General features: G+C 42.3%; 2 gene segments (V, D, J or C); both read right to left on the reverse strand.

The window, feature by feature from the left end:
- The window catches only part of LOC123943474, a 1,358,446-nt gene that overhangs the window by 1,083,622 nt on the left and 258,746 nt on the right, over positions 1 to 16,078 (reverse strand).
- LOC123943803 lies at positions 1,438 to 15,631 on the reverse strand. The segment is given in 4 exon segments: positions 1,438 to 1,449; positions 12,223 to 12,235; positions 15,100 to 15,410; positions 15,514 to 15,631. Coding segments are annotated over 4 exon segments (372 nt in total).

Below are 16,078 nucleotides of genomic sequence, written 5' to 3' on the forward strand. Positions count from 1 at the left end.
AGGGTCATAGGGAAGCTCTATTTTTAATTTCTTAAGGAATCTCCACACGGTTCTCCAGAGTGGCTGCACCAACTTGCATTCCCACCAACAGTGGAAGAGGGTTCCCCTTTTGCCACATCCACTCCAACACACGTTGTTTCCTGTCTTGCTAATTTTGGCCATTCTAACGGGTAAGGTGGTTTCTCAATGTGGTTTTCATTTGAAACTCCCTGATGGCTAGTGATGATGAGCATTTTTTCATGTGTCTGATAGCCATTTGTATGTCTTCATTGGAGAAGTGTCTGTTCATATCTTCTGCCAATTTTTTGATATGACTATCTGTTTTGTGTGTGTTGAGTTTGAGTTCTTTATAGGTCTTGGATATCAACCTTTTCTCTGTACTGTCATTTGCAAATATCTTCTCCCATTCTATGGGTTGCCTTTTTTGTTTTGTTGACTGTGTCCTTTGCTTAGCAGAAGATTTTGATCTTGATGAAGTCCCAAAAGTTCATTTTCACTTTTGTTTCCTTGGCCTTTGGAGACATATCTTGAAAGAAGTTGCTGTGGCTGATATCGAAGAGGTTACTGCCTATGTTCTCCTCTAGGATACTGATAGATTCCTGTCTCACGTTGAGGCCTTTTATCCATTTCGGGTTTATCTCTGTGTACAGTGTAAGAGAATGGTCGAGTTTCATTCTTCTTCATATAGCTGTCTAGTTTTCCGAGCACCATTTATTGAAGAGACTGTCTTTTCTCCACTGTATATTTTTTCCTGTTTTGTCAAAGATTATTTGACCATAGAGTTGAGGGTCCATATCTGGGCTCTCCACTCTGTTCCACTGGTCTATGTGTCTGCTTTTATGCCAGTACCATGCTGTCTTGGTGATCACAGCTTTGTAGTAAAGTTTGAAATCAGGTAACGTGATGCCGCCAGTTTTGTTTTCGTTTTTCAATTTTTCCTTAGCAATTTGTGGTCTCCTCTGAAATTCAAGTGTTCTAATGTAATGTCCAATGAGATGGAAAAGGAGTAAGGGCTCTGGGAGAATGTTAGGTTATGAATGGACTCAGAGCTGTTATGACCCCACAGAATCCTCAAAACCATCCATTTACCATATGAAGACACAGTTTAAAGACATGTCCAATGATCCAGGTGGAGGCACTCAGTACATAGCGAATATGCCAATACCTTGATTATGCACTTGGAAGGCTCAGGGAATGTGAGAAATTTATTTCTAAACTATCTGGCTTATGTTCTCTGTTATACCATCCTGAGAAGTGTGGAGCTGCTGTAACAAAGATGTAAATCATGGAAGCTGTTTGAATCTGAGTAATGGGTAAGGGATAGCAGGCTTCTGTGATGTGTGCTTAAGAACTCTACATTGTCCGGAATTGTCAGGAAGGGTCATAAATTGTGATTCACGAGAGACACCAGAAGTAAAGAAGAGACCTACAATGAAAGCCCCAATCTTCCTAGAAAGTATCTAAACGCTTAAGGACTGTATGTGGTATGACATAAACATTACAGGCCACTCAAAGCTGTCAAAGACAAGGTGAGGAATGTGCCTTTGTGAAATGGAGAGGAGGTGACCTATGCTGTAGACTGGTAGAGAGCTTGCTTGCATTGAGATCAGAAAGGAAGCACCTGGGAGAGTGCAACTTGGTAAGAGGATGAGGGAATTTCTGACCAAAGGCTTAAAGCATCAGAAAGTTTCTTTTGAATTCTCATGGTAAAGTGTTGTAAGAACAAATGATATGAAGACATAATCATTAATCAGTATGAAGCAGAACTGAAATTTTTGGAAAATTCTCAGCCTGTTCCTACTGGAAGGAAGGAGAGATCTTGTTCCAGAGAAATCAGGAATGATGTGGAAATACATGATGAGGGGATGTTTCTGGGTTGACCATCTCAACATAACCCTGGAGCTACTTGTCATGACCCTGAGAGCAATATGAGCCTCTAAGGAGAAGCCTGGACCTACTGTCCACGACATTTTGGAGATCAATGGGACTTTCCACCCTCCCAGCACAGGCTGAGCGAGAGGGCATGGAAGTGCTGCATGACTTGACATTGAACTTCCATCTTTCATGACTCTGATGGAATTCATTTCTACAGTTTATACGCTACCCAGGCAGTGGTATTTTTCACAGACGCCTGATCAGACAAAGATATCCTATCACAACGCCTCTGGTGGGTCTGAGAAGAGCTGGTGACTTCCCGTTGTTCAGCTTATGGGCAAACTATAGACTTCCGGGCTTTGACAGATCTGACCAGAAACCAGATTCCTAATGCCACACATGAATAATGGGGATTTGGTTTGTTGTTACATATTTAGTAATTGTTACTTTGCTTCTTCAAATGAAAAGGGTTTTTTCAATTTAATTTAAATTCACTTAATTAACATATACTCTTTCATTAGTTTTTGGAGTACAGTTCAGTCACTCATCGTTTGCATATAACACCTAGAGCTCATTATATCACAGAGCATGATTCATGTCCATCACCCACTTACCCAGACACCAGCCCCTCACCTCTAGCAACCCTCAGTTTCTTTCTTAGACTTAAGAGTCTCTCATGGTTTGTCTTACTCTCTGATTTCATCTTATTTTACTTTTCACTCCCTTCCCCAATGATCACGTTTTATTTCTTAAATTCTGCAAATGAGTGAAATTATATGATAATAGTCTCTCCCTGGTCGATTTATTTCACTCTAGCATAATACCTCCTAGTTCCATCAATATCTTTGCAAATTTTTAGTGGAGAAGTAAATTCCATTGTTTATATATACCACATCTTCTTTATCCATGAAAATAATGATACAGGGTATCATGGAAACTTGTTCATGGATTCCAAGGAAATGGTATAGTCACTTGAATGAGACATATTTCATTAATTAAATCATTTTTAGTTTGATGATCATGATGTTTTTTGTTTTGTTTTTTTTTATGTCCTTATGATATATTTTTTATTCATTTATTTGTTTATTTACAGCATAAGAGTGTTCATTGTTTTGGCATCACACCCAGTGCTCCATGCAGTACGTGCCCTCCCTATTACCCACCACCTGGTTCCTCAACCTCCCACCCGCCCGCCCCCCCCGCCCCTTCAAAACCCTCTGGTTGTTTTTCAGAGTCCATAGTCTCTCATGGTTCATCTCCCCTTCCAGTTTCCCTCAACTCCCTCTCCTCTCCATCTACCCATGCCCTCCATGTTATTTGTTATGCTCAACAAATAAGTGAGACCATATGATACTTGACTCTCTCTGCTTGACTTATTTCGCTCAGCATAATTTCTTCCAGTCCCGTCCATGTTGCTATAAAAGTTGGGTATTAATCCTTTCTGATGGAGGCATAATACTCCATTGTGTATATGGACCACATCTTCCTTATCCATTCATCCGTTGAAGGGCATCTTGGTTCTTTCCACAGTTTGGCGACCATCGCCATTGCTGCAATAAACATTGAGGTACACAACTTTTGTTGAATCATGTCATCTGTGAAGAGAGAGAGTTTGACTTCTTCCTTGCGAATCTGGATACCTTTTATTTCTCTTTGTTGCCTGATTGCCGTTGCTAGAACTTCTAATACTATGTTGAACAAGAGTGGTGAGAGTGGGCATCCTTGTCGTGTTCGTGATCTCAACGGGAAGGCTGCAAGCTTTTTCCCATTGAGGATGATATTTGCTGTGGGTCTTTCATAGATAGATTTTAGGAAGTTCAGGAATGTTCCCTCTATCCCTATACTTTGAAGCGTTTTCATCAGGAACGGATGCTAGATTTTGTCAAATGCTTTTTCTGCATCAATTGAGAGGACCATGTGGTTCTTCTCTCTTCTCTTATTGATTTGTTCTATCACATTGATTGATTTGCGAATGTTGAACCAACCTTGCAACCCAGGGATGAATCACACCGGGTCATGGTGGATAACCTTTTTTTTTTTCCCCATTTTATTTTTTTCAGCATAACAGTATTCATTGTTTTTGCACAATACCCAGTGCTCCATGCAAAACGTGCCCTCCCTATTACCCACCACCTGTTCCCCCAACCTCCCACCCCTGACCCTTCAAAACCCTCAGGTTGTTTTCCAGAGTCCATAGTCTCTTATGTTTCTCCTCCCCTCCCCAATGTCCATAGCCCCCTCCCCCTCTCCCAATCCCACCTCCCCCCAGCAACCCCCAGTTTGTTTTGTGAGATTAAGAGTCATTTATGGTTTGTCTCCCTCCCAATCCCATCTTGTTTCATTTATTCTTCTCCTATCCCCCTAACCCCCCATGTTGCTTCTCCATGTCCTCATATCAGGGAGATCATATGATAGTTGTCTTAATGTGCTGCTGGATCCTGTTTGCTAGGATCCTGTTGCGAATCTTTGCATCCATATTCATCAGTGATATTGGTCTGAAATTCTCCTTTTTGTTAGGGTCTTTGCCTGGTTTGGGGATCAGGGAAATGCTGGCTTCATAAAAAGAGTCTTGAAGTTTTCCTTCTGCTTCAATTTTTTGGAATAGCCTCAGGAGAATTGGTGTTATTTCTTCCTTGAAAGTTTGGTAGAGGGGCGCCTGGGTGGGTCAGCGGGTTAAAGTCTCTGCATTCGGCTCAGGTCATGATCCCAGGATCCTGGCATCGAGCCCCGCATCGGGTCTCTGCTTGGCTGGGAGCCTGCTTCCTCCTCTCTCTCTCTCTGCCTGCCTCTCTGTCTACTTGTAATCTCTATCTGTCAAAAAAATAAATCTTTAAAAAAAAAAAAGAAAAAAGAAAGTTTGGTAGAATTCCCCAGGGAATTCGTCAGGTCCTGGGCTCTTGTTTTTTGGGAGGTTTTTGATCACTGCTTCAATCTTGGTACTAGATATCAGTCTATTCTAGTTGTCAGTTTCTTCCTGGTTCAATTTTGGGAGTTTGTAGTTTTCCAGGAATGCATCCATTTCATCTAGGTTGCTTAGCTTATTGGCATATAACTGTTGGTAATAATTTCTGATGATTGTTTCTATTTCCTTGGTGTTAGTTGTGATCTCTCCCTTTTCATTCATAATTTTATTAATTTGGGCTTTCTCTCTTTTCTTTTGGATTCGTGTGGCCAATGGTTTATCGATCTATTGATTCTTTTTAAAAACCAGCTTCTAGTTTCATTGATATTTTTTACTGTATCTCTCGTTTCTACCTCATTGATCTCTGCTCTAATCTTGATTATTTCCTTTCTTTCATGTGGAGTTGGTTTGATTTGTTGTTGATTCTCCAGTTCTTTAAGGTGTAGAGACAGCTGGTGTATTCTGGATTTTTCCATGTTTTTGAGAGAGTCTTGAATGGCTATGTATTTCCGCCTTAGAACCACCTTTGCTCTATCCCATAGGTTTTGGACAGAAGTGTCTTCATTCTCATTGGTTTCCATGAATTGTTTAAGTTCATCTTTGATCTCCTGGTTGATCCAACCATTCTTAATCAAGGTGGTCTTTAGCTTCCAGGTATTTGAGTTCCTTCTGAACTTTTCCTTGTGATTGAGCTCCAGTTTCAAAGCATTGTGATCTGAGAATATGCAGGGAATAATGTCAGTCTTTTGGTATCGGTTGAGTCCTGCTTTGTGAACCAGTATGTGGTCTATTCTGGAGAAGGTTCCATGTGCACTTGAGAAGAATGAGTATTCTCTTGTTTTTGGGTGGAATGTTCTGTATATATCTATGAGGTCCATCAGGTCCAATGTGTGATTCAATGCTTTTGTTTCTTTATTAATTTTCTGCTTCTATGATCTGTCTATTTCTGAGTTAGATGCATTAAGATCTCCCACTATTATTGTGTTCGTATCAATATGACTCTTTATCTTGATTAATAGTTTTCTTATGTAATTGGGTGCTCCCATATTGGGGGCATAGATATTCACAATTGTTAAATCATCTTGGCGGATAGTCCCTTTAAGAATTATGTAGTGTCCTTCTGTATCTCTACTACAGTCTTTAGTTTAAAATCTAATTCATCTGATATGAGAATCACTACACCGGCCTTCTTTTGAGGCCCATTGGCATGAAAGATGCTTCTCCATCCCTTCACTTTCAGTCTGGGTGTATTCTTAGGTTCAAAATGGGTCTCTTATAGACAACATATGGATAGGTCCTGTCGTTTTATCCAATCTGCAACCTTGTGTCGTTTTATGGGCGCATTTAGGCCATTCACATTGAGAGTGATTATTGAGAGATAGAGATAGTGATTATTGAGAGATAGAGATGACATCCTGTTGCCTTTGAAGTCTTTCTGTCCGCAGGTTGTTTCTATATTTCTGTTCAATGATATTCTTGGGATTTTTTTCTCTTTTATAGGACCCCCCTTAATATTTCCCACAGTGTTGGCTTGGTGGTTGCATAGTCTTTTAAGCCTTTCCAGTCTTGGAAACTCTTTATCCATATTAAATGTCAGTATTGCTGGATAGAGTATTCTTGGTTGCATGTTCTTCTCATTTAGAACTCTGAATGTATTTTGCCAGCCCTTCCTGGCTTGCCAGATCTCTGTGGAAAGGGCTGACGTTATTCTGATGGGCTTTCCTCTGTATGTAAGGAGCTTCTTTGTCCTAGCTTCTTTTAAGAGTGTCTGTCATGAAACATAATTCCTCATTCTAACTATAAGGTGTCGTGAGGACTTTGAGAATCTAAAATCTTGGGAAGAAATCTCTCTGCCTCTAGTACATGAACGTTGATTCCATTCGTGAGATTGGGAAAATTTCCATCGACAACTTCTTCCACTATATCTTCTAGACTTCTTTCTTTTTCCTCCCCTTCAGCGATTCCAATAATTCTGACGTTGGAACGTTTCATGGCATCATTTATTTCCCTGATTCTGTTTTCTTGGCTTCTGAGATGTTTGTTCCAGGCTTCCTCCTGTTCCTTTCTCTCTATCTGTTTTGTCCTCCAGATCACTAATTCTATCTTCTGTCTCAGTTACCCAAGCCTTTACAGAATTTAGATTAGATTGGAACTCATTGAGAGCATTTTGACCATCATCCCTGGTGGCTTTCATTTCTGCCCTCACATTGTGAACCTCATCCCTGGAGTCTTTCAGTCCTGTCCTAATCAATTCTGTTTGGTCATCCATGGGTTTCTCCAACCTAGCTATTGCCTGGATAATTGTTAGTCTGAATTCCTTTTCTGACATATTGTCTATGTCGATAGCCATTAGCTCTGTTGCAGAAGGCCCATCCTCTGTATTTTTTTTTCTGTAGGGGATTCCTCTTCCTAGTCCTTTTGGTAAGAGATGACTGAAGAGATGCAGCAGGACTTATCGATTGTGGTGCAGTCAATGTGCACCCTGGAACGCTTCTGTGCAATCAGGATTCCCCACCCCAATGAGAGAAAAATGAAAAGAAAAAGAAATAGAGAAGAAGAAAGAAAAAAAAGGGAAAGGAAAAAAGGAAAAAGAGAGAGAGAGAGAGATAGGAAAAAGGGATGATAAAAGAGAAGGCTCAGCCCAAATGGGCCACAAGATAAGATTTATGAAGTATACAAACAAAAACAGGCAAACAAAAAGACTGATAAAAGCATATGACAAACACATTTATACCCCAATGTTTATTGCAGCAATGGCTACGGTCGCCAAACTGTGGAAAGAACCAAGATGCCCTTCAACGGATGAATGGATAAGGAAGATGTGGTCCATATACACTATGGAGTATTATGCCTCCATCAGAAAGGATGAATACCCAACTTTTGTAGCAACATGGACGGGACTGGAAGAGATTATGCTGAGCGAAATAAATCAAGCAGAGAGATTCAAGTACCATACGGTCTCACTTATTTGTGGAGCATAACAAAGAACATGGAGGACATGGGGAGATGGAGAGGAGAGGGAGTTGAGGGAAACTGGAAGGGGAGATGAACCATGAGAGTTTATGGACTCTGAAAAACAACCAGAGGGTTTTGAAGGGTGGGGATTGGTATTTTGAGGAACCAGGTGGTGGGTAATAGGGAGAGCACGTACTGCATGGAGCACTGGGTGTGATGTCAAAACAATGAACAGTGTTATGCTGTAAATAAACAAATAAAAAAAAAAAGTTTGATATCCAGGATCTATAAAGAACTCCTCAAACTCAACCCACACAAAACAGTTAATCATATCAAAAAATGGGCAGAAGATATGAACAGACACTTCTCCAATGAAGGCATAGAAATGGCTATCAGACACAGCAAAAAATGCTCATCATCACTACCCATCAGAGAGTTTCAAATGAAAACCACATTGCAATACCACCTGACACCAGTTAGAATGGCCAAAATTAGCAGGACTTGAAACAACGTGTGTTGGAGAGGATGTGGTGAAAAGGGAATGCTCTTCCACCATTTGTGGAAATGCAAGTTGGTGCAGCCTCTCTGGAGAACAGTGTGGAGATCATTTAAGAAATTAAGAATAGAGCTTCCGTATGACCCTGCAATTGCACTACGGGTTATTTACCGCAAAGATACAGATGTAGTGAACAGAAGGGCCATCTGTACTCCAATGTTCATAGCAGCAATGGCCATGGTCGCCAAACTGTGGAAAGAACCAAGATTCCCTTCAACAGATGAATGGACATGGAAGATGTGGTTCATACACTCTATGGAGTATGATGCCTCCATCAGAGGATGAATACCCAACTTTTGTATCAAAATGGATGGGACTGGAGGAGATTATGCTGAGTGAAATAAGTCAAGCAGAGGGAGTCAATTATCATATGGTTTCTCACTTGTTCAGCATCAGGTATAACACGGAGAACATGGGGAGATGGAGAGGAGAAGGGAGTCAGGGGAAATCAGAAGGGGAGATGAACCATGAGAGACTGGGACTCTGAAAAACAAACTGAGGGTTTTGGAGGATAGTGGGTTGGGACATTGGGTTAGCCTGGGCTGTGGGTATTATGGAGGGCACGTATTGCATGGAGCATTGGGTATGGGGCATAAACAATAAATTATGGAATGCTGAAAAGAAACTTTTTAAAAAGAAAAGGCATAACTAACATTAAAGCAGGACATAGGAGTGAGATAATAATCAGAAGGGACTGATATCTTTAAACAAACAGGAATAGGCTCTAGTGATCTCGCCCTCTCTAGGAGCACACTGAGGAAAAGCCATATGAGGACAGCAGGAAGGTGGCTTTCTGTAAGCCAAGAGAGGTCTCATCAGACCCCAGCTATGAAAGCATCATAATCTTGGACTTTCTAGCTTCCAGAATGGGAGAAAATAAACCTCTGTTGGCTTAGCAAAAATAGTAGTAGTAGTCATAGTAGTAGTAGTAGTAGTAGTTGTTGTTGTTGTTGTTATTGTTGTTATTATTATATTAGTAAATAAATTGAGAGGAGGTAAAATGATATTATTGGTATACTAGGCATCTTCCAATTATTTTATTATTTGATTATTTTTTTAGGTTATTTGTTTATTTATTTGATAGACAGAGATCACAAGTAGGCAGAGAGGCAGGCAGAGAGAGATAGAGAGAGAGAGGAGGAATCAGGCTCACTGAAGAGCAGAGAGCCCGATGCAGGGCTCGAACCCAGGACTCTGGGATCATGACCTGAGCCAAAAGCAGAGGCTTAACCCACCCTGCAAAAAGGTGCCCCAGGCATCTTCCATTTATTTAATTGATGAAGGTACAGGAATACCTGAACCATTTCTGCAGAGTGTGAAGTTGTTAGAAAAATTGAGACTCAGGGGCATTAAAGCATACATATGGACTTTAACATGGATTTGTTCACAACAATATAACTGCAGGACCCTACAGGACACCCCTCTCTTGTCATCCTACCTCTGTTCCTGCCACTGGTGCTGGGACCTGTGGTCAGAGGTTCCTGAGGGCCCCACGTAACAAGGTACCTCCTCCCTTTCAGGGCTGCTGCTATCACTACATGGTGGTCCGAGTGTCTCATTTAGCAGGTGTTCTGAGCTCTGGGATGTCGTGGACCAGAGCTCTGTGCTGGAATGTGACCATTGTCCCTCTATCATAACACAGTTCTTTCAACCTTTCCTCCAATAGCCTCTGCCCACCAGTCTTCATCCCTGCATCCACCATCTGTCCTCCTCCTTCTGGCCTCCTTCATTCACTTCATGAGGATTTACCAACAGTTCACTGTGCTTTTGTCTAATATCCTCATGAAAATTGTCAGTGACCAAAGGAACTGCATAGATAAAGCCTCACGGACTCTCTCCACCATTGTCCTGTATTCATTCCCTTGATGTCATTATGTCCTAACCCATCTCTTCTCCTGACCTTCTAGTCATGTATTAAAACCCCTGGTCTTCATGAGTAGAGCTAACTCTGCCCTCTTCAATATCTATCTGTCTCATCTATCCACTCTTCATAGTCATTGGACAACCAACTAGCTCAGAAAGAACTCAGTACAGGGTGTTAAGGCAAGTATTCTTGGATATAAATTTAGTACAATTAAACTAATAATCTTGGAAGTTAGAAGTTTACATAAGTAACAATATGGAAACCTGGACCTCATTTAATGTAAGATTCTGTGAGTTTACTCTCAGCTATGCACTACAGTCATGTGACCAGACCAAAATCAAGTTACAGGACAACTCAGGAACCGCAGCTTAAGGAAACGGTCATTCTTATGTCTGCCCAAACCCGTCCTTCCACATCAATTAGTTTTCTAGGCACTTGGCCTTGCAGATTGCATACTGTGCAGGTGGGACCATGCAGCATGTGGCGTCAGGCAGTGGCTTCTCCCATGTAGGGCCATGAATGTGAAAGTCATCCATGTTCAGGCTCATGGTTCTATTGTCTTCAACTAGTATTTGAGTGTCTAGCCATTCCCTATAAAAAGAAAGCTTAGTCGTGTTCATGATGTAGGACTTACAATGACAGTGCCTCTGAGCATCTGTGTGCATGTTTTGAGTGCACATGTGCTCTAACTTCACTTAGTTCTGTGGCTACAGTTGGTGTCACTGGTCATGTGGTCAAGTGTGTGACCACCCTCACAAAACAGTGGCCCACATTTTGAACAAGGTACCATTTTGCATTCCCACCAGCAGCACCTTGCTCTGTTCCAGTGCCCTTTTTATCCTGGAGAAGTTGTGAAATGCCTTTCCCTTCACCTCTGAATCTTCTCTGTGGCTGGCGCAGGGTAACATAGACCAATCTGAAGGAAGGACCTCGATCACTGAACTGGTGCATGTTGCGACACACGCTCCAAATATCCTCTGTAGGGCCCATGGCCGGCTGCCCCAAATGTACACCAGGTGCAAGATTCATTATTTTGCATGGAATGTAATTAGGAAATACCTGCTGCAAGGCCCCACATACCCTCCTCTGTGCCCCTTACAGCAGGAATAATTCTGCCACATAAAGAATAATTCCCATCCTGTAATAACAAGTTAAAACACATCCTTCTCACTAGAGAGAGACTTTCTATCTGAAGAAGCTGGAGAATCAGACCTTGCTAATCTTTTACTAATCTCCTACCTCAGGAGAAATTATGCCTAGAATTCTGCATGAAGTAAAGCTTCCAAATACCTGTTTTTATTTTCCTGTAAATTCCTGACAAATGTAACATCTCTTTGTCCAAACTCTGAAAAAAATAACTGCGTGCCTATTCATCTCTCTGGGTCTCAGTTTCACTACATGCCTTCTGTGCACATGTAATAAAATGTTGTTTTCTTTCTCCTGTTAATCTGTCTCGTGTCAATGTACCTCTTTGTCCACCAGAACCTGTGAGAGGAAATCCTTCCTCCCCTTCCCCTCACTAGACTCTGTGTTCAGCCACAATGTGTTTTTCAATGCAGACACCAGCACTAGACGTGAAACCCACAACCCTGTGTGCTGGTTTAAAGACCAGAAATCTGCGTTTCTGGCATGAGGGTTCTTGATTTTTAAAAGACCCGTTCTTAAAACAAAACAAAACAAAAAGACAAGCTCTTACATTGTCATGATGATAAGCTTGTATTTCCAGTGCATGTTGTGGATTCACTGGGTCAGCCACTGTCTGGAACACTAAGGTCCAAATAGAAAGAAGGGCTGGTTTTCCACCAGAGTTCTCTTCTTGTCCTCCTGTAGTGGTCTGAGTTGGTGCACAGGCCAACTGAGAACCCTCAATCCAAGACATTCCTGCATGGTGGTCACAGGATGTGGCCACACCTGAATGCAGGTGGTGTTGGGAAAGTACAAGCCTATGAGTTTCCTGGAAGGGGAAAGATATGGATATTGGTGTTGTTTCAGTATTTTCTGTATCATGTGTCTGTGAGGCAAATAGCACACATCTGGATATTCTGGTTCAAATTACAAGATTACCTCCACAAACAAAGCTATCCTAGCTAGAACCTAAAATGAAAATCCTGTTACAGAATTCATATGTTGTACATCTTTCATGAATTATGGGATAAAGTCTTATCCAATGTAAGTTCTGAAACAGTTAATAATGGATTCAAAATAATTTCTTAATCAATTATTGTTCAAGAAGTTGTGATATTTATTTCAGAGAAAAATCAATAGTCTTTTACGTCACTAATATGTTTTAATTTATAACTAGATAACAGTACAAATAATAAAAATAATGGGAAGTTGGCATTGTAAAATCTTGAATGAAAATCCCATGCAGATTGAGACTTAAGTTGTTTTTTTTTTATGTTATATATAGCACAGTACATTTATCTGTTAAATATAATTATGTGAATTATTTTTGGTTGCAAAATATATTACCAGTTATGCAAGTAATTCCATTAAGTCTTCTAGAATCTAAAAATATATGGATTTATATGTGTAATAATTCATCAGAGATTATCAGTAAATGAGTCATACCAAGGATATTACGGGAAGATGGATATTACAATTAGACCATGCATACAGCACATTTTCTTTTTATTTTATTTTATTTTTTATTTGTTTATTTACAGCATAAATGTGTTCATTGTTTTGGCATCACACCCAGTGCTCCATGCAGTACGTGCCCTCCTTATAACCCACCACCTGGTTCCTCAACCTCCCACCTCCGCCCTCCCCGCCCCTTCAAAACCCTCTGGTTGTTTTCAGAGTCCATAGTCTCTCATGGTTCATCTCCCCTTCCAGTTTCCCTCAACTCCCTCTCCTCTCCATCTCCCCATGTCCTCCATGTTCTTTGTTATGCTCCACAAATAAGAGAGACCATATGATACTTGACTCTCTCTGCTTGACTTATTTAGCTCAGCATAATCTCTTCCAGTCCCGTCCATGTTGCTACAAAAGTTGGGTATTCATCCTTTCTGATGGAGGCATAATACTCCATAGTGTATATGGACCACATCTTCCTTATCCATTCATCCGTTGAAGGGCATCTTGATTCTTTCCACAGTTTAGCGACCGTAGCCATTGCGTACAGCACATTTTCTGCCAATGCTTGGATATTAGAACAGAAGGAAATGTATATATAGCTTATAAGAAACACAGCCGAGGACAGCCTGCTGATTATGCACAGAAAAAACTGAGAGATGAGATTTGGGGAAGAATGGAGAATACTGAAGGTCCACAGTTGTTCAAGAGCACTCGGTGGTGACACAGGTAAGTGAGAGAGTCTGTGAGGTTCTGCACACCTGGGACTCCTTTTCCAGGTTCATCTGGGCCAGTGCACCCAACACAAAGGAGGCTCCCAGGGGGCAGATACATTAGATTAGTAACTGTTCTTAGTTATTCGTGAAATGTCTGTGATTCATGCACAGGACACCTGCCAACAGACAGAAGACCCCCTAGTGAGGTTCCCTCTTCTTAGGACCGACCATCCCAAGGAGCTTCATGCTGAGGTGAGGACTGTGAAAGATCCTGCTCCAACTGCAGGGGTACAAATTCACCTCAGACACAGAAGGTGGATTCCATGCACACACCCCTCAGATGTTACAAGAATAGAAGGACACAGAGTGGAAGGGTCATTCCTGTGACTCCTCTGATGTGTGGAGTTCAGTACTCATTTCATGGGAAATCAAGTGAGCAAATGGCCCAGAAGTTATTTATGAATTCTCTAGGGGAAATCCTGGCCAGTCCATGGGACAAAAGCAGGGTTATGGGAGGAAGTGACAGTATTGTCCCATACAGTAGCTGATACATTATTTTACTTCAGGATCATGGTTTGAGCCATAGATCCCCATTTCAGCCCCACTTTAGGGCTCTGCCATCATGGTAGACATTTGTTATTGAGCCTCTCTCCATATGGCACTTGGTGGAAATCTGGGCAGTATAACAGGGCTCCAGCTCCATGGGGCTCAGGGTCCAGGACAGATTGAGGGAGAAGTCAGAAGAAGGAGAGAGTGAGGTTGGAGTTGGTTTCTGATGGATATTCAAGGGACAGCACAGGGCGGGCAAGGATCTGGGGCCTGCCAACTGAATCTCAGGATTCACATGGATTCCCTGTGTGGAAGACAGGAAACACGTCTCAAACACAGTCACCAAGGATGCTTTCATGGAATCTCCCCACCAGAACAGGACCCAGAAGTACTGGGATGGATTTTCCTCTCCGAATTGTTATCCTAGCACTTTCTTGGGGAAATCTGAGAGCCCCTCATAGCAGGTGGGTTGCTTTTCCATCCAGGAAATGGAGCGGTGTCTACAGAGGGGCAGTTCCTCTGTACATGTTGGTGGACACAGGTGATCAGGGTGGACATGTGTCCACCCACATGTATGAGCCAGAGGATACGCTGGAGCCAGAAGGACAAGGACAGAACTGCTCAGTCATCTTAGGGGAAGCTCATAAACATGGCGGACAGTGTGTGCCCCCTGAGGGCAGAGAACCAGCACTCAGCATGCAGAAAGCCGGGGCTGTGCAGGTGCTTCTCAAGGACGATGGGAATTTGCAGCATGTCCTTCTGTGGAGAATGAAAATGGGACTTAGAAGAGGTTGATGAAGGGGAGTTCCCCAGAGACTGATGAGATCTCAGCTGTGTGGAGGCAAAGTCATATTCTTGTTGTTGGCCACACGGAGAACATTAGGTATTAGAGATGGAAGAAAAAAAATCCCTGTGGACAGCTGAGAGTCCAGAGAGGAAATCCCTGATCTCAAAAGGAAGCCCTACCCCACTGCACCTGCTCCTGGGTCTGATCTCTGCCCTGTGGATCCTGAGCACTCTCTGGTGCCCTGAGTGCCCCTGCAGCTCAGTACATCCTGTGTCAACAGGGAGGTTTCTGTCCTGACTCACATTGATGTCCCCTCACTGTGTCTCTCGCACAGTAATACATGGCTGTGTCCTCAGCTCTCAGGCTGTTCATCTGCAGATACAGCGTGTTCTTGCTGTTGTCTCTGGAGATGGTGAATCGGCCCTTCACAGAGTCTGCGTAGCTTGTGCTACTTCCACCACTGTTAATATATGCGACCCACTGCAGCCCCTTCCCTGGAGCCTGGCGGACCCAGTTCATGTCATAGCTACTGAAGGTGAATCCAGAGGCTGCACAGGAGAGTCTCAGGGACCCCCCAGGCTTCACCAGGTCTCCCCCAGACTCCACCAGCTGCACCTCACACTGGACACCTGCAGACACAAGACATCCTGGTCAGGAAATGGTCACACATCCACGGTTTCTCTCACTCATATCCACTCACATCCTCAACGTCTCTTGTTCACCATGAATTACCTTTTAAAAGAGCAACAAGCAAAACCCAGCCAAGCACAAAGTCCATGGTGAGTTGTCTGTGTTCTGTCCTGATCACTGAGTGAACACCTGGGTATCCCGGGCCTGGGGATCCTCTCCCAGCTGCAGAGTCTTGAATGTGTTGATTAAATCAGCAGAGGGAAGGCCCTATTTGCATGTCCTTTGGCTATATATTCAGCCTGGGGATCTATTCTGACAGAGAGGTAGTGACCCAAGCCGTTGTGAATGCCTTCAATTCAGTGCTAATGACCAATTTTGAAAAAATGGTTTTTTGTTATATAAACTTCCATGGGGTATACTTGGGTTTGTGAGGTATCCATGAACATATATGGGGTGAGATTGACCCCAGGATCTAGGTCAGTGCTTTCTGCACAGGAGCTACTGACCCCCACCCTGAATCATCTGCAGGACAGAGTGTTGGGCTATGAGGCATGTGGAACCCATCTTGTAATGGGGATGGATTGATTTTGCTTATTGTATACTTTACTATAAATTCAGAGAGAATCAACATGGTGTAGGCGTGTTTTCATGTCTTTAACATGCACTC

This window comes from Meles meles, chromosome 6, assembly GCF_922984935.1.
Source record: "Meles meles chromosome 6, mMelMel3.1 paternal haplotype, whole genome shotgun sequence".
Lineage (NCBI taxonomy): Eukaryota > Metazoa > Chordata > Mammalia > Carnivora > Mustelidae > Meles > Meles meles.